General features: G+C 47.1%; 1 protein-coding gene across 1 annotated transcript in view; it reads right to left on the reverse strand.

Moving 5' to 3' along the window:
- Positions 1-26,456, reverse strand: part of CCDC50 (coiled-coil domain containing 50) — a 65,285-nt gene that overhangs the window by 23,554 nt on the left and 15,275 nt on the right. Inside the window, exons 4-9 of the mRNA XM_069083215.1 lie at positions 18,763-18,880; positions 14,550-15,086; positions 11,985-12,100; positions 11,027-11,071; positions 10,830-10,934; positions 6,490-6,569 (exon numbers count right to left, since the gene is read on the reverse strand). Of these exons, the coding sequence (XP_068939316.1) occupies positions 6,490-6,569; positions 10,830-10,934; positions 11,027-11,071; positions 11,985-12,100; positions 14,550-15,086; positions 18,763-18,880 (1,001 nt within the window). The remainder of the gene's footprint in view (positions 1-6,489; positions 6,570-10,829; positions 10,935-11,026; positions 11,072-11,984; positions 12,101-14,549; positions 15,087-18,762; positions 18,881-26,456) is intronic.

Raw genomic sequence — 26,456 nt, forward strand, 5'->3', positions numbered from 1 at the left:
TTTTTTTTTTTTTAAGCAATCGGGGTTAAGTAACTTGCTCACGGTTACACAGCCAGTTATTTCTGGGTGTGGTGCTAAGTATCTGAGCCTGGATTTTATCCAGGTTATCCCAACACTGAAGCTCTTACTTGCTGAGCCACCTGGCCGCCCCAAATTCAGCTTTTTAAGGCATTCTTCTCCTCACTGCCTTTTTTGATCCTCTTTTGCCATTTGAGTTAGTCTATTTTTTAAGGTGGTATTTTCCTCATTCAGGCTGTTGACTCTCATTTCATAATTTTCTTGCATCATTCTCATTTCTCTTCCCAATTTTTCCTCCACTTCTCTTATCTGCTTCTTAAGGTCCTCTATGGCCTCTAACCAGCTCATATTTTCCTTTGAAGTTTTTGGTGCAGGAGTTCTGACTTCACTGTCTTCTTCCTTTTACATGCTTTGCTCCTTTTTGTCCCCAAAATAGGAGTCTAATGTTGGAATTTTCTGTTTGCTTTGTTTCCTTTGCCTGGTCCTGTTGCCCCTCAGTCACTTGACCCCTGGGCTCTTTGCCACAGTAGGACTCTGCCACCAGACAGGGGAGCTTTCATCCCAAATGCTGGGGTTTTCTCAGCTGCTGGAAGCATTAGTTGGGTGCCCTCTCTGAGGTCTCCACACGCTCTGTCAAGCTGGACACTCACCCCAGGACCTCCACCCTATACTGCAATCCAGATCCAAGCAGGTTAAAGCAAGAGCGATTACTCCTCAGACTGGTGCTTGGTCCTCCTACACTCTGCGGGCCAGGAGCAGAAGCTGCCATGTAAAAGCCATGCACTCCCACTTACTGGGTCCTAAAGTCCAGACTGCACTGACCTCTCACTTTGTCCGTCACATGTATGTGTTGATAAATCTGTAAAAGGCCACAGCTGCTGCTGATCTGGAGTCCCTCGGCTGGTAGCTGGTCAGGCCCACCCTGGGGCTCCCTTGGCCTGGGGCTGGGCTAGGCTCCCAGAGCGCTGTGCTGGCTGATTCCTGCTGGCCTGCTGGGCTCCCGGGATGTCCTCAGCGGTAGGTTAGCTTCTCTGTGTCATTTCGTGGGTTCTGAAGCTCCAAAGTCTGTTTAGAGTCCCCTTTTACATGGATTGGGGAAGGTGGGAGCCGGAGCTGAGGGGAGGTCTTGCTTCTACTCTCCTATCTTGACTCCGCCCCCCCCCCCCAGGCCTCTGATTTTAAAAGGACATTTTAACTTAGAAAAGGAATAATTTAGGAAAAAGAATCAAAGGTTGCAAGTTTAAATCTAGAGAAAGGAGAAAACAAAGAAGGGGAAGAGGAAAAAGAGATAAAAGAAATGAAGAAATGGGAAGAAAAGGAAGTGAAGGAAAGAAAGAAAAAGTAAAGCAAAGAAGAGATGAAAGCAGAAAGGAAAAATGGGAGAAATAAGGAGAGAAGAGGACGAAAGAAAGTCCCATCATGTTGATGAGATGAGTAAAAGCTGCTCTCCACTAGGTGGCAGTGCCATGCTTTGATTCAAAGAATAGCCTTGAGTCCTTGGCACGCAAATGTGAGTGTACTTCCCCACTTTCTTGGATCCCCTGCTGTGATTTTAATGAATTCATGCAGAGGGTCTTGGGAAGCAGACTAAAATTTAAGCACAATCTCATACGCAAAGACTGCACTACTGGGGCCTAAATGGGCCTCCAAGACAAGAGACTGAGGCAGCCATGAAAGAAAGGGGGTCCTCTTCCGGAACTCCCAGAAATAGGGTGCTGGGGGCAAACACTTTCCCTGACAGTTTCTCAGATGTCTATACTTTCCTTCATGCACCATTTCTACACCATTCTGGCCTTTATGGTGAAGGAAAATAAAGTATAACAATCCAACAGAGCCAATATCAAAAAGATTTAAGAGGCCAGGTGTCGGGAATGGGAAAGGATGAGTGGTAGGCTGCGGGGTGGGAGGGGGGTCCTCACTCTGCACTGAGAAGACATACTTTACTACAGCAAAGTCACCTTTTCATCGCTTGGAGGGCAGAGCAAAGAAGACTGGTTTCCATCTCTTAGGCCCCTGACTACCTTTCAGTGCCAGTGTGACCTTGGCCAAGTCAATTTACTTGGCTTCTTCAGTTTCTTAATCTCTAAAATAAGGGGCTGGGACTAGGTGACCTTGAAGATGCTTTTCAGATTCCTTAAACCCTATAAAAATATAGCCACTGGCCCCAATCCAGGAGGACTCTTTAAAAGGTCAAATCATGTTTATAGAATGATTTCACTTCCAACAAGCAAAAGGCCAGCACAGTTAAGTTGCTAGGGAGCATTAGGAGGTAGACAAAGCTAATTCAAGGAGGGATGGGCCTTGGAGCAGAGGCAGAAGCTCATCATCGCTGCTGTTTTCCCAATTGCCACATTTTTCATTTACTCAACTTTCCAAGGTGCTTGTTTTGTTAATTTCCTGAGAAAGAGTGGGATGAATTGTATTTGGGACCCAAGATGTCCCAAGGTCGATTCCTCCCCTGAAGAAAGAAGAAAAGTCAGGGGGGAGGCGAGGCCAGATCCTCCAACCACTGTCTGGCTTCGGAATTCTCCTCACAAGGCCTTGGAATATTTTCTGCTGCAGCCACAGCCAGGAGCTGGAAAGCCTGGGATGACTCTTCAAAGGCCTTATAGGAAGGAAAGGCAGACAATCCACTGGGAATTCAAGTCCTTGATAACTCAGAGCAGACACACACGGGAACCCCAGTGAGGCATGACAAAGACATGTCCTGTTCTTTCCACTGGGAAGATGGATCTCCAGACACTTTCCTCAACTGTCATAATGGTTTCTAATGAGTCTCAGTTCTCTCCTCTGGCCAGTCGATTGTCCCCAAGTCCTAAAGCAGGGGCCTCGCTATGTCCTCTCCCTCCTCAAGAATGCCCACTGGCTCCCTCTTTCTTCCAGGATAGCTGCTTATCAGGTATTTAGAGACCTTCAGGGTCTAGTTCCCATCTACATTTCCATGTTTGTTTCACACAGTCTGAATTCAGACCAAACTGGCCTCCATACTGTCCTTCATGTGTGACGTTTCATCTCTCTTCTTTGCACCTTTGCCCAGGCTGCCCTGGTGCCACTTAACTCCCTCTAAGTCTGGGCTCAGGGGCCACTCCCAAGGGAAGCCATTTGGGCTGCCCCCAGCGGTTCTCGTTCTTCTTCCAGGTCTCCCAGGAAACATTTGTATGGACTTGTTTAAAGTCCACGAGGGCTCCTTTCCACCTCTGCACTCCCACCCTGGCATTGTGATTTCATCCTTTGAGGGCATTTCTATTCGATGTAAGTCCCATCTTGCTCACAGGCTCAGCAACTTCAGGGTCTTAGAATTGCCAGGGGTCCTGAAAGGCTGCTGTCACTGGCAGAGGGTCACAAAGCCAGGATGTGGCAACGGAAGGCCCTGCCCAAGCCAGCTCTCTATTCATGAGGCCCTCTGACCGCACTGGAAAAATGTTTGCCAAATTGTTACTGCTGGACAAGGAGACATTACCTTCTTCACCTACCAAAGCTTGGTTTTGTTTTGTTCCTGGATTTGAAATAAGGACACCTTGAGATGATGATGACAGAGCTGCCCTTAACATCTGCACGCATATTGAGATGCTGAAGAGATGGATGGGCCAGAAGAGGTAGAGCCGGCCTCACAGGCTGGAAACTTGTGTTCAAGGCCAGTTACCTGACCAGGGCTAAGCCATCTAACCTCTTAGTGACCCAGATGGCTCCCGAGATTCTAAGATGTGGACACATAGCCCTGTGTGAGAGAAGAGTGCCTTCATACCAGGTGGGTGAAATCATCCATCAGGACCAGAAAAATTCAGGTAAGCAATGTATTCTCAAGACCCTCAGGGAAGTACATTCACACAAATAGACCAGAGGATTGCAGATCCCTCCTATCAAACAGCATGAGGACTTTATCAAGGCCCTGAGGAGCATTCAGGTCCTCTCCCTTCTCACTCCCCTCCTCCTCCTCTCTCCCTGCATCCTCCACTTTTCCACTCCCCCCAGAAACCCCGGGTTGAAATGGCTTCAACATCACGATGTCTTTGGCCTCTGTGACAAGAAGTGCAAGCTCCTTTCTCAGCTGCTGATTCCAGGCTGGAGGAACAAAGGTGTTCTGAAATGTCCCAGAATTCCCCTTGAAAGAAATGAAATCCGAATGAGCAAGGCGAGGTCCAAAAGTCAGCTGTGGCTGAAGCAGTTTCTAGATTCAGAAGCAGTGCACTGGTTCCCTGGGAGTGATGAGAAGCTGCCAGCCTTCCCTGAAGGCATCTCTCCGCCCAGCTCCTCTTAAGGATAGAAGATGCCTTTAGAAACACATTCTAAATGTCTTTGGTGGAGATCATAGCCACCGGCCGAGCCGGGGATAAGACGTTAGGGCACAGGAGCGGGGCTCCCAGCCCAAAGAGCCAACATGACTTCTCACTGCTGCTGTTCATCTTTTAGAGATTAAAGATGTTTTATTAATACTATATTACACCTAGTGCAGGATTAATAATTTGGAGGATTTCAAAGTAAGATTTGTCAAATTGTTAGCTGATCCAAATCGTATTCTTTTTTCTTTTCCTTTCAGAAGGCAACAGGAAGCATTCTCGAGTCTGAATACAGATCACTTCATTGACTCCTGAAAAGCACTGTCTCTCGGCCCCTCCCCTCCCCATTCTGGCCCTCCTGGGAAGAAAGGCAGCTCAGAAGAGCTGAGGTTACAGCCCACAAACATAGAAGACAAGGAAGCAGGAAGGGAGGAGACAACTCCAGCTGCCTGAGCCAGAAAGACTGATATGGGCCCTTGTCTGGGTCACCGAGCTGTGGGCAGGCAGATGTATACAGACACATGACCCCAAATGCCAGGAAACTCAAGAACACAAAAGAGATTTGACGCTCTGGGTGAAATCCCAGGGGAAAGCAGTTTGGCTTCTTTCCCCCTCGGCCCAAACATCACTTCAGTTCACCTTACTGAAAAGTCAAAGGCACATCCTTTCACACATCAGATTTTCAAAGATCTGAAAGCTCCCTGCTTGGGCCCATATACTCCAACCCAGAAAGTTGCCCACAAAAGCAATAATACCTAAAGTTTGAAACTAAGACCCCAGGCACATCCTCAGCGGCCCCCAAACAAAGAGATCTGACTCCCAACTTATCACCTAGGATCTGTGAATGATCCAAGAGAATAAGAGGTGTATAGAACGCTCCCTCAAGAACATTAAGTAGATTGACATTCAAAAAGAGAAGATGGCAGAGGCTGTGAGCTTGACTTCGATGCCTGGCAAAATTCTCCAACGTATTATTAAGGGGAGTGAATGTTAGAGAGGCTTTAGAAAAGGAAACAGCAGTCCCAAGGAGACCTGAGGGTTCCCTCTAGAACAGGTCAGGCCAGACTATCCCGATTTCCCTTTCAGACCAGGATTTCTAAACTGGGAGCTTGGGGACTGCCAGGCTGTATCTAGAATTTCAGCAATGGGTGTGATAAAGGCTTGGCTATTATTGCTAGGGAAAAGGGCAGCTGTGAGCGCCGTCACCTTAGAAGGACCAGCCTCCTAGAGACCTACATTTGCTCCTAAGGTGTTTCCAAAGTTGCCGAGTATCTACATGGTAGCCTTTCTATGAGAGGGCACATGGTTCAGGCAGCAAAGCCTCCTACACTGCTGGCCTAGACCCAGAAAAAACCATCCAAACCACTGTGTGAGAAGATAACAGGAGAGTATAATAAAGGGAAACTCTTTGTGTCGACCCACAAAGCTGCAAACCAGAAAAAGAAGGCAAGAGACCTACTGATAAACCACAGAGCTCTCTGCCCAGGAGACCTCTGGATGGTCTCCAAAACAGAATGTCTTCAGCATAAGGAAAAGGACCTGCATCAACATTATGGCAACAGTGGAATTGTGTTCGGTAAAGAGAAGAAGTCTGATCAAGGGTATAGAAGCCGGGGCAATTTAGGGTGAACTGGGGGGTCAATGGGGTGCAGTGGATAGAGTGCCAGGAAGACTCATCTTTTGGAGTTCGAATCTGGCCTCAGACACTTAATAACCATGTGCGCCTGAGCAAGTCATTTAGCCCTGTTGGCCTCAGTTTCCTGTAAATGAGCTAGAGAAGAAAATGGCAAACTACTCCAGTATCTCTACCAAGAAATCCCCCAGTGGGGTCACGGAGAGCTGGACATGACCGAAAAACAACTAAGTAACAACAACAAGACGGGGCATTTTGTAGTCTCTTAACCAGGCTACCTGCATACACGTGGTCAGCCTACATGTATGCATTCTGGCCACAACATGTGGCAATCAACAAACTTCCCGATGACTTAAGATAATTTCTTCCTCCTGACTTTCACACCCCAGCGCCATTCACCTCCCTCATTGCAAAGTGTGTGACTTTCCAAATTATGTTTCCCTCTCCCGCCTTGGGGCCACCTCACCAAGCTACAGACAACCTCTCCCACTATAAACACTTCCCCAAAGCCAAAGTCAAAAGCCCCATGTTCCCACCTGGGCATTTACCCAGTGATCTTACCGAGCTGGTTTATCATTCTTAGACCAGGTTGATTCATGCGCTTCTCTTGACTTGGGCCTCGCTGGCTCAGATGTTTTAGACTAGGAAACAAAAAGCAAGTGAGTTAGTTTTTCTTAAGGAAAAGTGGATGATGATATAATTTCTTTTAAGAAAATATTTTCAATTACATGTAAAAACAATTTTCATCTGTTTTTCAAAATTTGAGTTCCAAATTCTCTTCCCCCTTTCCACTCCCTTCTCATTGAGAAGGGAAAAAATTTGACTGACTGTACATGTGCAGTCATGCAAAATATATTTCCACATTAGCCATGCTGCAAAAGAAAAGAGACCAAAAAATAACTAAAAACTAAATAAAAGTAAAGTTAAAAAAAAGAATGTTTCAATCTATATTCAGTCGCCATCAATTTCTTCCCTGGGGACAGATAGCATTTTTCACCAGAAATCCTTCAGAATTATGTTGGATCATTTTACTATTAAGAATACCTAAGTCACTCTCAGCTGATCGTTGTACAATACTGCTATTACTGTGTACAACATTGTCTTGGTTCTGCTCACTTCATTTTGCATCAGTACGTGTAAGTCTTTCCAGGTTTTCCTGAAATCACCCTGCTTGTCATTTCTTATAGCACAATAGTAATCCATAACAATCACATGCTGCAACTTGTTCAGTCATTCCCCAAGTGATAGGCATGCCATCAATTTTCTATTCTGTGTCAGCAGAAAAGAGCTGCTATAATAATTTTGTACAAATACATGCTTGCTATTTTTAAAAATCTTTTTGGGATATAGACCTAGCAGTGGTATTGCTGGGTCAAATGGTATGCAGAGTTTTGTAGCTCTTGGGGCTCAGTTCCAAATTGCTCTCCAGAATGGTTGGATGAGTTCACAAATCCAACAATAGTGCATAAGTGTTTCAATTTTTTTCCACATCCTCTCCAACATCCAACATTTTCCTTTTCTGTTATATTAACCAATCTGATAGGTGTGAGTTGGTACCTCAGAGCTGTTTTAATTTGCATTTCTCTAATCAACAGTGATTTAGAGCATTTTTAAATGACTATAGATAGCTTTGATTTCTTTATCTGAAGACTATCTGTTCATATCCTTCTTCCATTTATTATCTGGGGAATGACTTGCATCCTTATAAATTTGACTCAGTTCTCTACAAATTTGAGAAATAAGACCTTTGTGGAAGACACTTACTAAACTTGTAAAAGAAATTTCCCCATTTTCTGATGACAGAATTTCATAGTTGAAAGCATTCTTAGGCATTTAGGGTCAATGGGTAGATAAACAGAGCCAGCCTTGGAGTCAGGAAGACCTGAGTATGAATTTAGCTTCAGATACTTTCTACCCTTTCTCATTGTACAAATTACTTAATCTCTCTGTGCCTCAGTTCCCTTCATTGTAAAATATGCTCCCCACTTCCCTGGGCTATTGAAAGGATACGATGGGACAATGTGTGCAAAGTGCATCACACACATTGAGACACTATATTAACAAGAGGGACCATTTCTATAGAGGTAAGACTTGCAAAGCCCTTTATGCACCATGTCCTCTGATCCTCACGACAGTCCTGACACAGGGGTGCTGTTACCCCCCTTTTTTGCTGTTGAGAGATTTAATTTGTGTCTGACTCTCCCAGGGTTTTCTTGGCAGAGATACTGGGCTGGTTTGCCATTTCCTTCTCCAGCTCATTTTACAGATGAGGAACTGAGGCAAACAGGGTGAAGTGACTTGCCCAGGGTCACACAGCTTGTAAGTGTCTGTGGTCAGATTTGAACTCAAGTCTTCCTGATTCCATGTCTAGTGCTTTACCCACTGACTGGAAAGGTAGAGAGAAGGGCTCATGTTATGAAGAACTTTAAAAGCAGGCAGAGACTTTATCCAGTGATAAAGAGCTGCAGGAGTGGCCTGGGAAGGGTTGGGGAGGGGGCTGACTTGGTCCCACCCACACTGCAGGAAGATCACTCAGCAGCTGAGTAGAGATGCTTGTAGCCAAGAGCCCATCAGCCATCAGGCTATGGTAATGGTCCAGGCGTGAAGTGAACGCCCGTCCCAGGGCAGCGGTAGCATCCCAGGAGAGGAGAGTCACACACCACATGGCAGAAGCTATGATAGAGGCTAAGGAAGGCATGTGGAGGAGGCTGGAGCAGAGATTCTCCCTCCAGGTACTTTCCTCCCATGAATTAATTCCCATTTCTCTGGTTTACTGTTGACTAGGTATTAGACTGTGAGCTCCTGGAGGGCAGGGACTCTTGCTTTCTTTGTGTCCTTAGTACTAGGCACTTAATGACCCAGTCTCTTTAAGGTTGCCTTCGATAAGATCAAATGTATGATAGCACACAGCTGCCTTCTTTCTCTTCCTGGTCACTGGACTAGGAGAACAAGGAAGGGCCTGGAGAAAAGGATCATGGGATCATAGGTAGGCCAACGGCTGACTTGGGAACAGGAGCCCTGGCCTGTGATGCTCACCACTTCTGGATGCTTGGGCAAGTCACCTCACTCCTCTGAGCCCCAGGCTCTTCATCGGAAAAGTGGAGTTCCTAATGCTTTCAGTGCATCTCAACAAAGCTTATGAGGATCTAGCCAGATGAGGTTATGTAAAGAACTACGAGTCGGGGCTCTTATCATGTCCCAGGCCACCTTCAACAGAAAACATCCCCTGGGGAATAACATGCACATTCAATTGGGTATAGGAATCTATCTTACCTAAGAGGAAAGAAAGAAGGGAAAGGGATAAGAGAAGGGAGGGGGATTGGGAGAGACACTTTCGAGGAGAGACAGGGTAATAAGAGAGAGGATAAATGGGGGGATAAGATACAGCAAGAAATAATAACTGAAAAAAATTTGAATTAAGCTTCTCTGATAAAGGTCCCATTTCTCAAAGATATAGAGAACTGAGTCAAATCCATAAAAATGAGAGGCATTCTGCAAGTGACAAATGATCAAAAGGTAGGATCAGTTTTCTGATGAAATAACTAAAGCTATCGATAGCTTTGTATTGAAATGTATGAAAAAAATATCCTAACGCAATATTGACTGAAGAACCACAAATCAAAAGAATTCTGAGGTACCACTTCATACCTATTAGACTGGCTAATAGGGCAGACAAGGTAAATGGCAAATGTTAGAGGGAACGTGGGAAGAAGGCCCTGTTGGTGGAGTTGTGAGCTGATTCAGCCATTCTGTAGAATAATTTGGAACTATACCCAAAAGGCTATAAAATAAGTATAAAAAGTATAAAAATATTTACAGCAGTTCTTTTCTAGTGGCAAAGAACTGGCAATTGAGGGGACATCTATCAATTGGAAAATGGACGAATAAATTGTGGTATGCAATTATGTTGGAATATTATTGTACTATAAGAAATTATGAGAAGGATGCTCTCAAAAAATACCTAGAAAGACTCACATAAGCTGATGCAAAGTGAAATGTACTATGTGCAAAGTAACAGCAATACTGTGAGATGACCAGCTGTGACTGACTTAGCTATTCTCAGCAATACAATGGTCCAAGACAACTCTGAGGGATGTAGGATGAAGACTGCTCTCCATCCCCAGAGAAAGAACTGATGGCGTCTGAATACAGTCAAACATTCTGCTTTGTACTTTATTTTTCCTGAGTTTTTTTTTTTTTGGGGGGGGGGGGTTTCCATGTTTTCTTTCACTACATGACCATTATGAAAATGCTTTGCATGACTCTACATGCATAACCTACAGCAAACTGTTTGCCTCCTCACTGGGCGAGGGAAGGGCAAGGGGGGTGGAAAAGAGAGAGAACTGGGAATTCTAAGTTTTAAAAAAGAATATTAAAAATTGTTTTTACATGTAACTGGAGAAAATAAAATATTAAATGGCAAAGAAAAAAACTAAAAACTAAAAACATGCCCTGATCCTACAGCTCCTCCCACCCTTCCCCTGATAGCTCTATACAGCTACATCTATACACATTGTTTCCTCCTCTGGTAGAATGAAAGGTCCTTGAGGATAAGAGCTATTTTATTTTGTCTTTGTACCCCCATGTCTAACAGACAGTAATTGCTTAGCACGTGTGGACCAAATGATTGCTTGATGATGATGCTGTCTCCCACAGTAGAATTTAAGGTCCTGGTGGGTAAGGATTGTTCCACTTTTAATGGTGACTGGCACACAGTAGGTGCCTAACACACACTAGGTGCCTAAGAAGTACTTGTTGATCAAATAGCCATTGATGCTTTAATGACTTTAGTCCCCAGGATGGGGACAGTTTGTGACTCAGAACGGCCCAGTTCTGTGGACTGAAAGCACCCAATTCCCTTAAGGATGGTCCCTCTAGTGAAAGGTACTGGGCCAAATTACCTTCCAGTCTGGCTCCTGCTTCCTCTTTTCCAAGGAGGATTTCTCCCTTTCCTTTGCCTTCTTGTAGGCTTTCTTCTCTTCAGCCATGAGCATGCGGGCAATCTCCTGTAAGACAAAGCCAGTCACAGCTGGGAGAGGCCACCCGACTGGAGGCAGGGACAGGCATCTCATTCTCACTGGAGCCTTGGGGAACTCACCTCATCCTGGGCCACTTGGGCTGCTCTCTTGTCCACCTGATTAGCCTGAAAGGGAAGGAAATGTGAAAATGAAGGACGCTTGGCAGCTGCATGGCTCTGGAAAGATTCCTGAGGATGAAAGGAACTCACTGAATTTGGAGAAGTTGAGGTTTGAGAAGGCTGAGGTGAGAATCTCAGATTCCTACAACAGACATTCACGGGGGGAATCTTCCAGAATATATCATCAACCTGACACATGGGATGCTGGTGTGTAAGCAACAAGTGAATGCTGTCATCATCAGGACCAGAGAAGTGGGTTAGGGGGAGGGCACCACCTTTCAACATCCCTTTTTCATTGACTTACTCAGATATAAGAAGAAAATGAGTACCCCTCTATAATGGGAATGTAAATTTTTAAAGATCTTCCTTGCCCCTAGGCTAAAGTGCACCTGGAACCTGGGGTGGGAGGCTTGTTTTTCAGTAGGTACATCTTGATTGGCCAGTGAGTCAATAAGGTTGTTACATTCTATGAGGCAGGAGAAGGCTATATAAGCCCTGACGTGTAGCTTTGTTTTGGGGCTCACTTTGAGAAGTGTTCTGTGATTGGATCAGATGAAACTATGGGAAGCCATTGTTGAGAGCCCCCTGGCTTTGAAAAACCCAGATGTTGATTTGGTATGGATGTAATGGTTGGACAGTTTGGAAACTGTCTACTTGATCTGTTTCTCTGACTTGATAATTCTGTCTGTATATTCTGAAGTTCAGGGTGCTGACCTTTTTCCCCTGAACTAGGTAAACGATACATATTTTACTGATTAAAGTAAGCTTGTTAACCCATTTTGAGTTGCTTTCCTTTATCAAAGCAGATCCAAGAACCTGTGCTGGCAGTGACCCTGGGGTGCTTGCCACTATACTTCCCCCCCCCCACACACACACACAATTTCATTGGCGTTTTTTCTCTGCCACCATCTTTACTCACCATGAGTTCTTCTTCCTGAAGCTTCCTGGCAATTTCTGCATCATACAATTCCTGGTCCCTGTGGGCCATTCTCGGCTGTGTATAGATGGCTTCTTTTGTCGCCCTCGGCTTCATTCCTAGAAAAAGTCAATGTTGTCGGTCAACCTGCTCATTTCCCAACCAGTGTGGAAAATCCAAATGAGGAAATCTCCCCAGAGCACCTGGCATTCTCTGGCATTGCCTGTCTTTTCTCAGCACTAGGACTGGGCCAGGTCTGGATGTTGGCTCCAAACAAGCACATTGAAGGACAGACTCTCCTCATATTCACATACACAGAATGCCCACAGACCTGCCTGGAGCCATTTGCAAGGGGACTGCTTGGAAAATTCCCCTCTTATATCCTTTCTTAATGAGCACAAAAGCTGCTGATGAATCAGCAGCAGCTGGGACAGTCATTCTAGACATTGTGGCCCATCCAGAAATGGGAAGTGAGAAAAGAAGAAGTGGGAAAAATGAAAACTTCCACAAGAAAAGGGAGTTAGGGAAGAGAAAGTTGGCAAAATATTTCTAAATTTCCAAAAGTCTGGGGGAATTTATTTAATCCGCCATGCCTCAGGGGAAAACAGCAAACCCCTGTTAGACTAGTAGAAGTCTCCTATGTAGGTGACACAAATTGTTTCAGACAGAAGTGAAAAGCCAAATTGTTGATTGTGCAGTGAATTCTGGACCTTTCTTAAGGATGACAGTGAGTCCTCAGGTAAGGACACCTATCTCCCTGTTAGGCTCAACTCAAGTGCCATCTTCTCCAAGAGGCTTTTCCTAATAAACAGCCAGTCCTGGGTTGCTATCGTTCTTCCCCAAAATGACTTTGTGTTTGCTTTCTCCATGTAGTATGCAATGTGCCTGTGAACAACTACATTTTCCTTTTCTTGGGCTAGAAGAAGAATGGAGGACTCTGGAACAGGGGAATATCGAACTGTCAGTGGGAGAAGGGCTGGCCTTGGAACAAGAGACCTGAGGTTCTTTTCTGGGCACATGTAAAGCGTGGGCAGGAACTACTGCATTTGTTTGTTTGTTTCCATATTCCCAGAATCTTTTAGAGGCAGCTTGGAATACTGAATAGAGAGCAGATCTCAGAGTCAGGAAGGGTTCAAATATTTCCTCTGATATTTTGTGCACTATTTGATCAAGAGTAAGTCACTTAATCCTTTGGTGTCTCCAGTCAACTCTAAGAAACTCAGTTGCAGAGCTGTGACTCATCTGCCCTGGTGAAGAAGGGCCCCTCCTCTTCCTCACATCAATGAAATAACACATCTGAGTGAAAATTAAAAACAAACAAACCCAGTCCCTAGGACTATGCCAGGCCCTAAGAGGCACTTCATAAATACTTGCATGGTAGGGCATGGGGTAAATTCACTTATTTTGCACTGGCAAAAGTGATCACTAAGCAAAGCATTTTGTAGGTCATCCTTCAATCCTGCCTTGGACATAGTGAGCTATTTGAGCAGGACACCACCCCTCCCTGCACAGACAGGGAGAGCATCCCCCACTGTCCCCCTGGCACCATGCTGCCATGGAAACCAAATGACCCACTGTCCCCATGAGATTCCTGCTCAGGGTTGACAATATTAGGATGGGGCACATCCCTGGGGTTACAGATGGCAAATCACACATCTCCTATTTAGCAGCAAGTCACTTAACTGTTTATGTTTTAATGTGTTAACCCACCTCCAAAGAGTACTGCTGAATGTCTTCAAAAGACTCCAGTAAAGTGAAGAGGGAGGCCCCCAAGGGAACAATGGACCAAGTGAATCTCTGGGGCCCAGACTTCATTGAAATGAAACTGATAGATGCCGCTGAGGAAGGTGGTTTCATCACAATAAATACAGCCACAGAGGCAACATGGAAGCCAAAGCTGTCCCCTGAGAGCAATGCTGATGGGTCTGAGCTGTGTGGCAGTGAATGGCCCAGAAGTGGCAATGACATGGGGACGATGCCACCTGAATTCCCGAGTGCCAGCTGGCTCCAGAGCTCTGCCAATGCCCAGTCCCAGCCCCTGGCCAGGAGAGTCCATCAGCTGAGGTCCACCCTATAGAATTCTAACAGTCTTACACTGTTGGAGGTGAAAGGTGCCTCCAAGAGCATCTAAGACTCCACATTTGACTCCAGTCCTGTGCCTTATTCCTGATCTGACCTGCTGTCTGGTTGGCTCTTTCTGAAAGCAGGAAAGGAGAAACATGAAGGGTTTATTGGTTTGTTTGGGGGAGGAAGGGATTTAACCACAGCTCCAGAAGTGCCCCTGGCATCAGGCACCTCCCTGCCTCTGCCTTTGGCACAGTGCCCCTAGCAAGGTGGCTTCTTCTGTGGAAGGAGAAGATAAGAGACAGAAATCCTTTCTAGCCCCCTCTTTTTCCCAACTAAGTTCACTTCCAGTAAAGAAAGGACAGTGTGATATAAGTGACCTTGAAACGTACTTGATCCTAGAAATGCTTCCAAACCCAATAGCTTACACACATAGAGGCTTCTGCCTATATCAGCCAGTCTCAGGGTAAGCTGAGGCTTCTAGCTTCTACTGTCCTCCATTACCTGTTTCATTGAAATAGTGCCTTTCCTCACTCTGGGAGGAGAGGGGTGTCCTTGTCCTGTGACTTTCCCTCTTAGGTCTTGATGCCCCCATCCCACAGTCTCTCTGATGCCTTTCTTCTTTCCTATGACACCCTGGCTTCTGGGAGCACTTGGGTGAGAGTCGATCTTGGTGATGGGATCGAGGGTTGTCACAATGCCTTGAAGAACCAGGGCCAAGGTTGCAGTCCCAATCATCAGACTCAGTGCTCAGGAAAACCTCCCCATTGATGTTGGGAAGGGGAGATCTGGGGAGCCTCTCATGACCAGAAGGCTTCCTCTCCTGGGGCTCCCAGCTAGTCTGGGGACCGTCCCTTGTCTTGCTAAGCCTGAGGGATGATACAGAATTCTCTGCGATGTACTGTTCCTTGCATTCTTCCATGTCTTCTGAAGGCCTGTTGGGTCTGTCCCTCCTCCGCCTCACAGGCCTGTCTTCTTGGTGCCTTCGAGACCTTGGGGGCTCAGAACCCAGTTCCCTGTTCCTCCTTGACCTTGGAGGGTCTGAGTAGTGAGGGGGGAGGTATGACAAAGAGAGAAGCAAGTTAGCTCAATGTTAACACACTGGAACGGCCTACACCAACTCACACAATAGGGTAGGGAGGGCCCTTGTTTAACATGCAACAGAATGGAGCAGATAGTTTCACTGAGGTCATGAATCAGCCAGGAGCTCACACAGACTGAGACAGAAGGGGGCCCATGAGCATTTGCAGGTCGAGAGTTAAAGAATGGTGTGGGAAAGCTCACGAGACAGTGGTGAGAGAATTAGTGACAGCGTCAGCCACTCTGGCGGGACCTTTGCGGTCTGACTGTAAGTAAGCCACTGCATGTGGGGGAACCTGACCTATGACTTCATTGGTTTAGAAAACTGCCAGTGAGGAAACGCCCTCTATTGATGCAGGTAACACAGAGGGTCCTGCAGTGTACAATGCCCTGATGCACAGAGTGTTAAAGAGTCGCTGGGACAGAGCTGTGCAGCCAGGATGGGTGAACCCTGGCGATCCCATTCAGCTCCCTCTCCCTCCTCCCCTGCATACACATATCTGCCTACTGTTAGGAAAAGGCCCCTCCCAGGGGCATCTACTCTCAGTGGAGACTGCTGATGGGTCAAGCTACTGAGTAACTCATCCTAGACAAGGTGAGACTCTGGATACTCAAAGAACCCCAGACACGACAGATTTCCTGAACTTCCAATACATGATAGGACAGACTGAGGAAATGGGGATGAGAAACCAAGCCTCCTGGAGGCAGGGCTGATGGGCCCTGAAATCTGAGCAGAATTTGCTGCGAATGAAAGCACAGCATGGCAGAGTGAATGCCACTTTATCTGGCTAACCACCGTTAGAAGCTTCCTAGATTAAGTGTGCCTCTCAAGCAGGCAGATATTGAAAAGTCTGATCAATCTTTTCATTCTCCCTCTCCAAACTCCAAGCACTGACATAATTTGAGTGATGCTTGACAGCATGCTAATTTGACAAATCATATTCCCTATTTTCACACAGACTGAGAGGTAGTGGGGGCTGGTGGGTAGAGAACCTCCCAGTCAGGCCCATGGGGTCAAGTCCTCACTCAGGGGTGTGGAGGCTGTGTGTCCCTGAGCAAAGCACCAACTGTCCAGCAAGACTGAGGAGAAAGTTAAGTCAGTCTCATTATCAGCAATGGCCTTTAGAGACTGGGCTTTGAAATGAGGACTTTAGATAAGGGGAACTGGATTTCCCCATATCATCGGTTTTCTCTCAAATGCACACACAAACAAGGATCATTCCATATGCTCTCTTATTGTATATTCTGATATTTATGAAGACACAGTAGACCTGCTTCTAGATCTGGCTTTGGCCATAGGCCTAGATCATCTGGATTTTATAAGATGTTTGTGTGTGTGTGTGTGTGTATGTATTTCTTACTATATATTTTTTTTACAAACAGCAATCCCCATTCTTACATAGGTTGAGAAGCAGTGTGATCTAGTGGATAGAGACAACCTTGAAGGCAGAACCATTTGGGCTGCCTTTTTAAGTCCCACCACACACACAACAGAGGCACACACACATATATATACACACACGTATATATGTATGTTAGAGGCACAGATACACATTAGAGGGGCATCAGCATGTACGTATACATATGCAAGGGCAAAGCTGTATCCCTGTAAATCTACGTTCACACGCACAATTCTTCGTGAGCCAGACTCCCCAAGGAATGGCCCTCTGGGAAGATCTCAAGCTAAGCATCCAACAACTAGCATCAGTTTAGCAGATGGTGTCTGGATGATTCCCACTCCAAATACACTCTGCAAATGCTCATGGTGGAGGAGGCTGATGCATTGTTGGTAATCTGTTCATCGGAAGGAAATGCAATCGAGCAGGAAAAACGGGCATCTCTCAGATGGTTAGTCAATTAATCAAGCAAGGCACAAAGAAAACTATGCCAAGCCATGCACATAGATGGAAACGCGAAGAAGCCAGAGCAGCGAGGGGAGCTGGGGAGGTGTTGGACAGGGCTGAGCCCAAGGAAGGAAGGAAATCTTGATGGGGAGATGAGCAGGCTGGAGACACTGCTCCCAGGATGGTGGGCTGGAAATTAGGATGCCGTGATCAGAGAAAGATGGGGTCTCACTTCCCGAACAGGAACATGGCTGAGCATAGAAAGTCTGGGAGCACAGCGGAGTCAAAGGTGTCCCAGGTTTGCAGAGACAGGCCCTGGGTTCAAATCCCAGCTCTGCTGTTCCCTAGCTACATGACTCTGGATGAGTCATTTACCATCCCTAGGCCTGGGTTTCACACACAAACACGTAAATATGAGAGGATCAGAGACGCCAGTGTCTGAAGTTCCTTCCAGCTCCTGATTTCTGGGACACACCCCTCTTTTCCTCTCTCAGCTTTGTCTCTCAGGCTTTCTGTACTGCCCAGTTTCTCCCGGTTTCGCCCTTTCCCTCAGCAGGGTAAAGCACTCACTTCCTCCTGGCAGTGCCTCTGGGAGGCAGCACTGCCCAGGGGATCCGACCCCTGAGGAAAGATCTTATTGCCGGGTACTCCTGGGTAAGGGCTCAGTGTCCTCTGTCAAATGAGGACACTGGGTGAGTCAGGCTCTACAGTCCCTCAGGGCTCCAGAGCGAGAACCCTAGCACACTCCCTATCAGCACAATGCTCAGGAAGACACTTTACTGTCTGGCTCTCACTTCCACATCTGGAAAATGGGGATGCTAATCGGCCTGAGCTCCCAAGGCTGTGAGTCTCTGAAGAGATGATGCATCTATGCAAGTTTCAAGGCACAGTGGAGATGAGAGCTATTACTATCATTAATGAAACAAAAACATTTGATGAGCATTCACAAAGCCCTTAGAGGACATAAGCCTTGTTAACTAGCATCTGTCTCTGTAGTCTCTGGGCACCAAGTACTCACCACTCCATGCAATGGGACAGGACTTTCCCAGCAGGGACGCAGGGAAGTCTGCCCCCAGGGGCTGATGAAGCCCTGCAGGTCCCCTTGGAAATGAAGGACCATTCCAAACTCTCCTGTCGGAGATAGAGAGACCCGCCACCAGCACCCAGCAAGGAAGGAAAGCAAGCACCCAAGGGGGCTCCCCTCTCTGCACTGCAAAACTATCTTTGATTAAACATCAGAGATCATGAAGGTCAAGAAATGAAGAAAAATTTGCAAAGTGGATCTCAAACGAAATCAGAGAACTAGGTCAATCAAATGCGTCAATCACATAGAGGACGGTGCTGTCCCACACTCTCAAGCACAGCTCATTGATTGTGTCTTGGTGTTTAATCAGCAGGGCACACACTGGAGAAGTCTTCTAGGAAAGTCCCTCCCCCCCCGCACCAGACACCCACACAACTCCCCATTCCTGGTCCAGGCCCTACATGACATGCTCTCAACATGAGTCACATCCCAAGGATAGGGGAGGGAAGCATGTACAACGGCCAGCGTTCAGCCCAGCAGAGGCTGCGGTGGGCAAAGTTTTCTCTACCACTCTGGTCAGCCACTAGAGCACTGGTCCATTCATTAGGTTCAGACCAAATGCAGGCCCACAGCTTTGGGGAGCCCACGCAAGGGAGGGACAAGCCTTCCCCAGGCCCTGAGGCCCCTTGACAGGCAACCCAAACCCAAAGGAGTAGCTGCTGGTCATGCCCACAGGAGAATGAGACACCGGGCCCCTAGAGTCCGCTACCTCCATTGGCCAGGCAAGACTTGTCGTGGTAGGTGTTGGGCCCAGGGAACTCTGGGGAGCGCTTCTTCCTCCTTTTCTCCTCCTGTAACTCTCTCTCTTGCAACAGGCGAGCAATGTCCTGGAGAAGAGAGGGAAAAAAAGAGAAAGCAGCTGTAACCAAGTCTTCTTGATGACGTGTCACGGGGAAGTCTTCTTCCCGACCAGCCCGGTGCATGAGGAAACTGAAAGGCAGGGCATTAGAGAGGGAAAAAAGGCATTTATCTAGAGCTGTAATTCTGAAAACATCGATGCCTTTATGTGTAAAGCATAGATGTGTATGGTATGCATGCATATATGTGTAGGCAGATGTATGTGTATGTGTGTGTACGTATGTATATCATCTCATTTCAGCTTCCAATAGCGATGATAGGTAGGGATAGCCCATTTCACAGATGAACATACTGAGAATCAGCAACAACATCAGCTTCATACAGTTCTTTCGTATTTTTATATTATGTCCCCAGCCCACCGCACAAGCCCGTGAGGGAGGGGCCTTTCACAGATTTGGATTCTGAGGCTCAGAAAGGTCCACAGTCACACAGCTTCTGTCAGGAAGCATAGGAAGCGGGACGTCCTGTCTGCAAGCAGAGCATTCTAGGCCCCGCCCCAAGCTGCTTCCTTCCCCCAGTCCTGCAGGCACAATGGGCAGCACGGAGGAGGCTTCGTGCCAGGTGCTGGCAATGCCAGTACAAAGAACGAAGCAATCTCTTTGCACTGGGAGGTGACATTTAGGGGAAGCTGGTGTTGTCCAGTTTTTTCCATCTTGTCTGACTCTCCATGACCCTATTTGGGGTTTTCTTGGCAAAGATAGTAGAGGGGCTGAACATTTCTTTCTCCAACTCATTTGAAAGAAGAGGAAACTGAGGCAAACAGGGTTAAGTGACTTGCCCAGGGTCACTCAGCTAATATTGAAGGTCAAATTTGAACTCAGGTCTTCCTGACTCCAGACCTGGCGCTCTATCCACTTTACCACCTAACTGCCCTTAGTGAGAGATACACATATGTCTATTCCTATATATAACCTAAATACAAAATCAATAAATACAAGGAGACGTCAAGTTGTTAAGTATGAAGCAATTTGGGAGAGAGACCACAATCTTTGGGGGAGATCAGCAAAGGTTTTCCACAGAAGAAGGGTCAGGGCTCCCTCTGAAAGAAAGAAAGGACTCTCTATGGGACAGGTAAGGAGGGAATGTCCTCCTGGAAGACACAGTGATGGGAGATGGGGAGTCCTATGTGAAAAACAGCCCAAAGGTCAACGGGCTGGGTCAGAGGATGTGAGAGGAGGAGCTGTGTCCACCCAGGATGGAATGATAGCTTGGAATCAGGTTGTGGAAAGTGTCAAAGGTTAAAAAGGAGTTTCTATTTTAACCTTAGAAGCAACTGAAAGTCACTGCACATGGTTGGGCAGGGGAGTCACCAGATCAGTTCTTGGCAGCAGTGAATATGGTAGACTGGGATGGGAGAGACACAAGGCAGTGAGAACAGGTAGGAGGCTGAGGGCATCCCCTCCAGGCAACTGGGAGATGATGAGGCTTGAGCCAAAGTGGTGGCCATGAGTGGAGTGGTGGCTAATGTCAGAGGTTGTGGGAAAGAGAAATCACGAGATGTAATCACCAGCCAGATACATGATGAGAGGAAAGAGGAGCCTAGGGCAGGAAACACTGGAATTCTAAGCTTGGTGGATGTCTGGAAGGGGAGGATAGGTGGGGGTGTGAAGGACTGTGGGGAGTCCTGCTCTCACCATGGTGGGTTTGAGATGTCTACGGAACACACCCTCTGAGATGCCCCATCAGTAGCTGGCAGTGTGGAAAGGAAGCTCAGGGGAAAGACAGAAGGTGGATATATATACTGATCCCATTACTGAGCTCATCACCAATGCAGACATCTGTTTGGCTGTTCACTGCCTCACCCAGTTTTCTCCATTCACTCTCTCCGGAGTTTTTGCCACCATCATATTCTCTAAGGACATCCTTTTTCTCCCCCTTGTTCTGTAGGTCTTCTATTCTTGAGTACAATCGCCACACTCTAAACAAATCTACGTCCCTTTCCATCTGTGTTCCCATCACAGACACTTTATCTTTTTTTGATATCTAATGTTGTTGAACTGATTCTTATACTATTTCCGAGGGAGGGCAAACGGGGGGAAGAAACGAGGAAAATGGTACAAGAGTCATTATTCCCAACTTTCCTGTCATAGCCACCTCCCAGGGCTCTTGGTCCTGACCTTTGGGGTCAAGAAAAACCCTCGGCATCTCTATCCCATGTGCTAGCCCTTGTGGAGACAGTCCATTTTCGTCAGCCTTCCCCCAAACATACACACTTCCTTCAAGCAATCCTCCTGAGGGATAGTCAAGGCCCCTGAAGGAAAGGCTCTGATGTGGCCTCCAGAGTCATGCTGTCAGAGACCTAGAGCTCACCTGGTCCAACTACCTCCTTTTAAAAGTGAAAAAATGGACACAAGGAAGATGAGTGACCTGCTTAAGGTCCCACAGCAAGTAATCTGCAAAGCAGAGATTTGAACTTGGGTCCCAGGAAAAGCAGGATGAAATCTAGGTGGAATCCTCTGACACACTTTGCTAGTCACATGATTGTAATCAGGCCCCCTCTGGGAAATGGGAAAATAACAGAAGTGGTCAGCCAGCAGATGCCCCCAGTCAGAGAAAGCTCTGCCTCTCATGGAATTTGACAAGCCTTGAGTCCTCTGCCCAGCCACTGAAATGATCCTGAGGACTCATGAGCTGAAGGGATTTATTTTTTTAAATGATTTTTGTTTCTCTAGCAAAACCAAGGCTTCATTCTACAAAGAAACATATATGTGCACAAGAAGGAGATTAGTGAAGAAAGGGGGAAAATTCTGACACTTTGACAAAATAAGCAAATCTAAAACACGGTAAAAGGTCACGGGGAAACTCCAAAGGATTTGGTGCCTCCAGTGCGGGTTTGCATACATGAATCCCACTGCTCTCACTTCTCCTGACAGGCCCCTGCCATGCCAGCATGGTCAGCTCCCCTCCAGGCGACCGAGTGAATTAGGAAAAGACGAGGAGCTGCCGGGGAAGCCTCGGCATCTTTGTAGCAGTCAGGGGGCCGAAGGGGTCAAGAGAATCATTTCAAGGGGAGACGTGAGTGAAGCGCTGCAGGCTGGTGGTGTCCCAGCTCACGCATACCCAGGCCTTCTTCATGCCGCAGCTGACAGCTGCCCCAAATCAAAGGTCTCCCACTTACATGTTCTCTATACTCATATTTCTCCTCTGTGAGGAGGGTTTCTCCTCTCACAGAATGTGCATCCTTGTTAGCCGGAATAGTTTTTTCTTTATTTCTCCAGTGCCTACCACAGTGCCTGGCATGGAATGGGTATTTAGCAAATACTTCTTCATTGACTGAAATAACAGCCTGCTTTCATGATTAGGGACTGAATGGGGGAAAGGTAAAGATTCTGTGAAAGACGAGAACATGGCCCAAGGCCTTGGCTTTCTGTAGATGGCTGTTGTCTCAGAAGAGAGGAGCTGAACAGGTGCTGGCAGAACTGGCCAGGACTCACCACAAGGCCTGGCACATGGGAAGGACCTAACAAGGGCTTTTTTGCCAGCTGGTAAAATCCGTGAGCTCTGAGATATCCAATGTGCCTTTCACCATGACCGAGGGTGAGCTCTGAAGGATAATCCATTGGCACGATGGCCTGCCAAACTGGACTTCCTCACCCGTGGCCAGGGAACCTCTGAGTTGTAAGGATCTCTGTGACCATGTGTGTAAACGAGTACCTGAACAAAGACACTCCCCTGACAAGTGGGCGTTCAGTGTCTGCTGGAAGCCCTCCTGGGAAGGGAGCTCATTACCTACTGAGCCAGCTCCATACTTCCTGGAGTGGCCCTAATTGTTAGGAAGTTTTTCCTTCAACAACAATGACATATCCCAGCCCCTTTGATCAATTGGTGGGTGAGCAAGGATAACTTCTCAAGACTCGTGCTGGGATGCACTTCCTGCCTCTCAGGAGAGAAACAGAATGGAGCACCCATTACAGTCCGATTTTGGGGTGACAAGGTGGATGGAGCCTCGTGTGGGAGGCAGCAGGAACTAACAATTATGTTTAAAAAGGAAAGAGCGTCAAGCATCTTTTTAAATGTTTTCACGATCAGTAGAGACAGAATGGAGTAGCCAATAAAAGAGATCAAGCCTCAGAACCCGGAAGGCCTCGATTCTCTCACCAGGGCTGGGGGTGAGACCTGGGCAAATCACTTCATGGTTGGTTGCACAGCTGCTGCTAATCTGCATCGGTAGAAGGAGTTTCCTTGCCTGGGAGTTCCCAGGATGGCCGTAATCATGGGTTGGGTCCTCCTGTTCCTTACATCAAAATGAAATTTTCCTCCTTATGCATTTCACCCACAGATCCTTGTTATGATCTTTGGGAACAGGTCAGGTAAATAGAATGCCTTTTACCACATGAAAGGTTTGCACATGCCCAAAGACATCAGGTCTCATTCCCTCCAGTCCCAAACACACACACAAACACTCCCACACACACACACATTCACACACACCCTGGATGATATGTGTGTAGTACATGTATACATGGATATGCACATATGATTAGGCAGCAGACTGCAGCCTTAGCGGGAAGCCCACCTCAGCCCCCTTGTAAAAAACACTACCAGCTAAGCAAAGACTAAGCACCAGCTGTCCCTGTATGCCCCATGCCACACACATACACACACGGGGCCCAAAGGTCTTACTGAAGTTTTAAGCTTTGATCATTTCAAAAGTGTAAATGCTACAAATGTAGAAACATATCTGGAAGACGAATTATTTAAAAATGTTAATATCACGGTTCTTGTTAAAACTCAACATAAGCACCATGTTGTGAAAGACATCTCTCTAGGCAATTTCCCAGCTTTGCAGAAACTTTCACCATCTTGGCTGCTCAAAGATGGCAAGGATTGCCTTCTCTCCATGCAGAGTCAGCATTCCCAGGGGACTCCCCAAGTGACACATCAGGTGACCAAGGTGGCCAAGCCAGAAGCCCCTCCCCCTCCCAACCCCCTAGGCTAAGAAGGCTTCATCCAGAAACTGTGGCAAGCACATTGCAAAATAACAAAGTGTCCGGTCTTACTCAAATTGAAAGGAAACATTTAACATTTCAAATTCACAAAATTGAATAAGTTAAAAGGAAATGAAAGTAAACTTACAGAGGATGGTTTGCTTTTTTGTAAGTTTGTAGCACTCAGAAGGCATTAAAGCTCCAGATCCGCAGTGAAATTTTTGGGACTTGCTGTGTGTGTGTGGGTGTGTATGTACATGTGTGTAAGTGTGTGTGCGCATGTGTGTATGTGTGAGTGTGGGTGTTGCTTCCCGACAGTACTTTCTATAAACCAGATGAGCTCCAGAGAATTGATTCCTTCCCTGACTGAGGTCAAAGGTTCTCCTCTTTAGTCATTCATTTCCCTCCTGGCCCCAAGGCCCGGCCCAGGAAAGTGCCCTGCTCGGCACACACTGGCCTCATGTTGTACCAGCTATTTCCCTTTCTTCTGTTTCTTAGAAAATGACCTACTTGGGGCTGATAAGGAGCAAGAACAGATGCTTCTCAGACATTGCCAGGGTGCTGTGCTCAGAGATCCGGGAGGCTTGCCAGCCTGGCCGAAAGGTCGGGCCACGCACCGGGGCCAGAAGACATGAAGGACACCAGCATTCTCTCCAATCGATAATGAAACACCCATTTTTAAGGCACCTGCTATGTGCTAAGTGCTAGGGAATCCAAAAGCAAGAATGTTTCAGTCCCTACGCATTCAAGGAGCTTCCATTCCACAAATATGACAAGAGGGCAGTGGTTCAGGGGCAGCCTTTGGTGATCTGGCACAAGGACGGATCCCTTCTGAAACAACGCTGTTAGATGCAGAAAATGAAGTCCAGAGGAGGATGACAAAGGGAGCTGGTTATATTGAAACATGCCTATGTGCATGCACATACACACATATACACGTGTGTACACACACAGACATGCACACACATGCCCGAAATCACCTGGAGTCAGGTGCCCCAAGCAGGTGCACATAGATGCCAGTCTATTTCTCAGGGTCTCCTCACTCACTGGTGCTCGGGCAGGGGCCAAGGGACTCTGCCTGGCACACCAGAAGGCCTAAGCCTTTGCCTTCCTTCCAACTCTTGCAGATGCACGTCCCCAGCAGGAGGGAGCCCACTGTCAGGCCAGCACTTCCAGGGATGAATCAGCTATGGAGATTTCCAGAACCACTTGTTATGATGATCCCCAATTCTCCGGGCTCCGGGCACAGGTTTGACCCCAGGCCACCTTCTTTTGGACACACATAATTGAAGGATAAACCTGAGCTTCAGGAAAGAAGAGGCTGGCTCTGAAGAGAGGGGTCCTGAGTCTCCATCGCCCATGAGAGTCTTCACATGGGACTTCCCTCCATCTCTTCATGATCCCCCAACACTGGCTTCCTGGCTGTTCTTTGCACCATCTCCCGCCTCCATGCCTTCGCACTGGCAGACCCTCATGCCTGCTCGCCTCCATTTCCTGGCTGCCATGGCTCCCTTCAAGCTTCCGTTCACATTTTCCTTGTGCAGCATCCTTTCCCATCCCCCACCCCTCTGAGATGGCCTTCCTCATACAAAATGACGCGTGCACTTGTTGCTCCAGGAGAACATGGGCTCCTCAGGCACGGGCATCGTGTTGGGGTTTTTAAAAGAACTATCTCCAAAGCTCAGTCCGGTGCCTGGCATACAGTAAGCACCTAAAAATGATTTCTGACAGACTTGACTAAGACTTTAAGAGGGGACGAGAGCAGCTCCCTCGCCTTCCAGGTTGCTTGAGGAATGGGGGACAGGAGACAACAGGATGCCTGCTGGACTTGGAGTGGGGGCCCTGTCCCTGACACTTCTGTTGCTATGACAGACCAGTCACCACCCCGGGGTGGGGGGAAGGGAGCAAAGATCACGGGATCTGGGCTAAGATTCCAAATCTGCTACTTGCTACCTGCATGACCTTGGGCACAACACGTCCCAGCCCCAGCCTCTGTAAAACTAGGGGGCTGGAATAGGCAGCTGCTGAGAGTCCTTCCAGCTCTAAAGTCAGACTCTTAGGATATCCATGAACCTCAATTTCCTCATCTGTAAAGTGGGAAAAAAGATCCTCATCAAAGCAATTAGGGAAGGGAGGGCGGAAGAGGGCAAGAGAAAGGAGGGACTGAGACAGATTTCTTCCTATAGTTTATTGTATGTGGCTAAATTATCACAAAAAGAAGGTCTCCACCATCCCCAGTCACCCAGGATGATGTGGCCTCCATCTCTTTACTCTCCCACATGCCAATCAGTCACCAACTAGCAGAGACATGAGGCAGCACAGTGGGTAGAATACTGGCCTTGGAGTCAGGAAGGCCTGGGTTCAAATCCTGTCTCAGGTACTCACCTAGCTTCATGAACCTGGATAAGTCACTTGCCCTCTGTCTGTCTTGCTTTCTTATCTCTAAAATGAGGACACTAAAGCACCAACCTCAGGCATCACATATTCTGCAAATCTGAAGGCAAGAGGCAAAATGTTCACTTTTTCCCCTTTTCTCATTCCACCTCCTCAGTCCTCTCACATCCATTTCTCCTCTTCTCTCCTACTATAAGCCCTGATGCTTATCTACAATATTATA

This window comes from Petaurus breviceps, unplaced genomic scaffold, assembly GCF_028583685.1.
Source record: "Petaurus breviceps papuanus isolate PSGF00001 unplaced genomic scaffold, PetGlider_PUasm1.0 173, whole genome shotgun sequence".
NCBI classification, from domain to species: domain Eukaryota; kingdom Metazoa; phylum Chordata; class Mammalia; order Diprotodontia; family Petauridae; genus Petaurus; species Petaurus breviceps.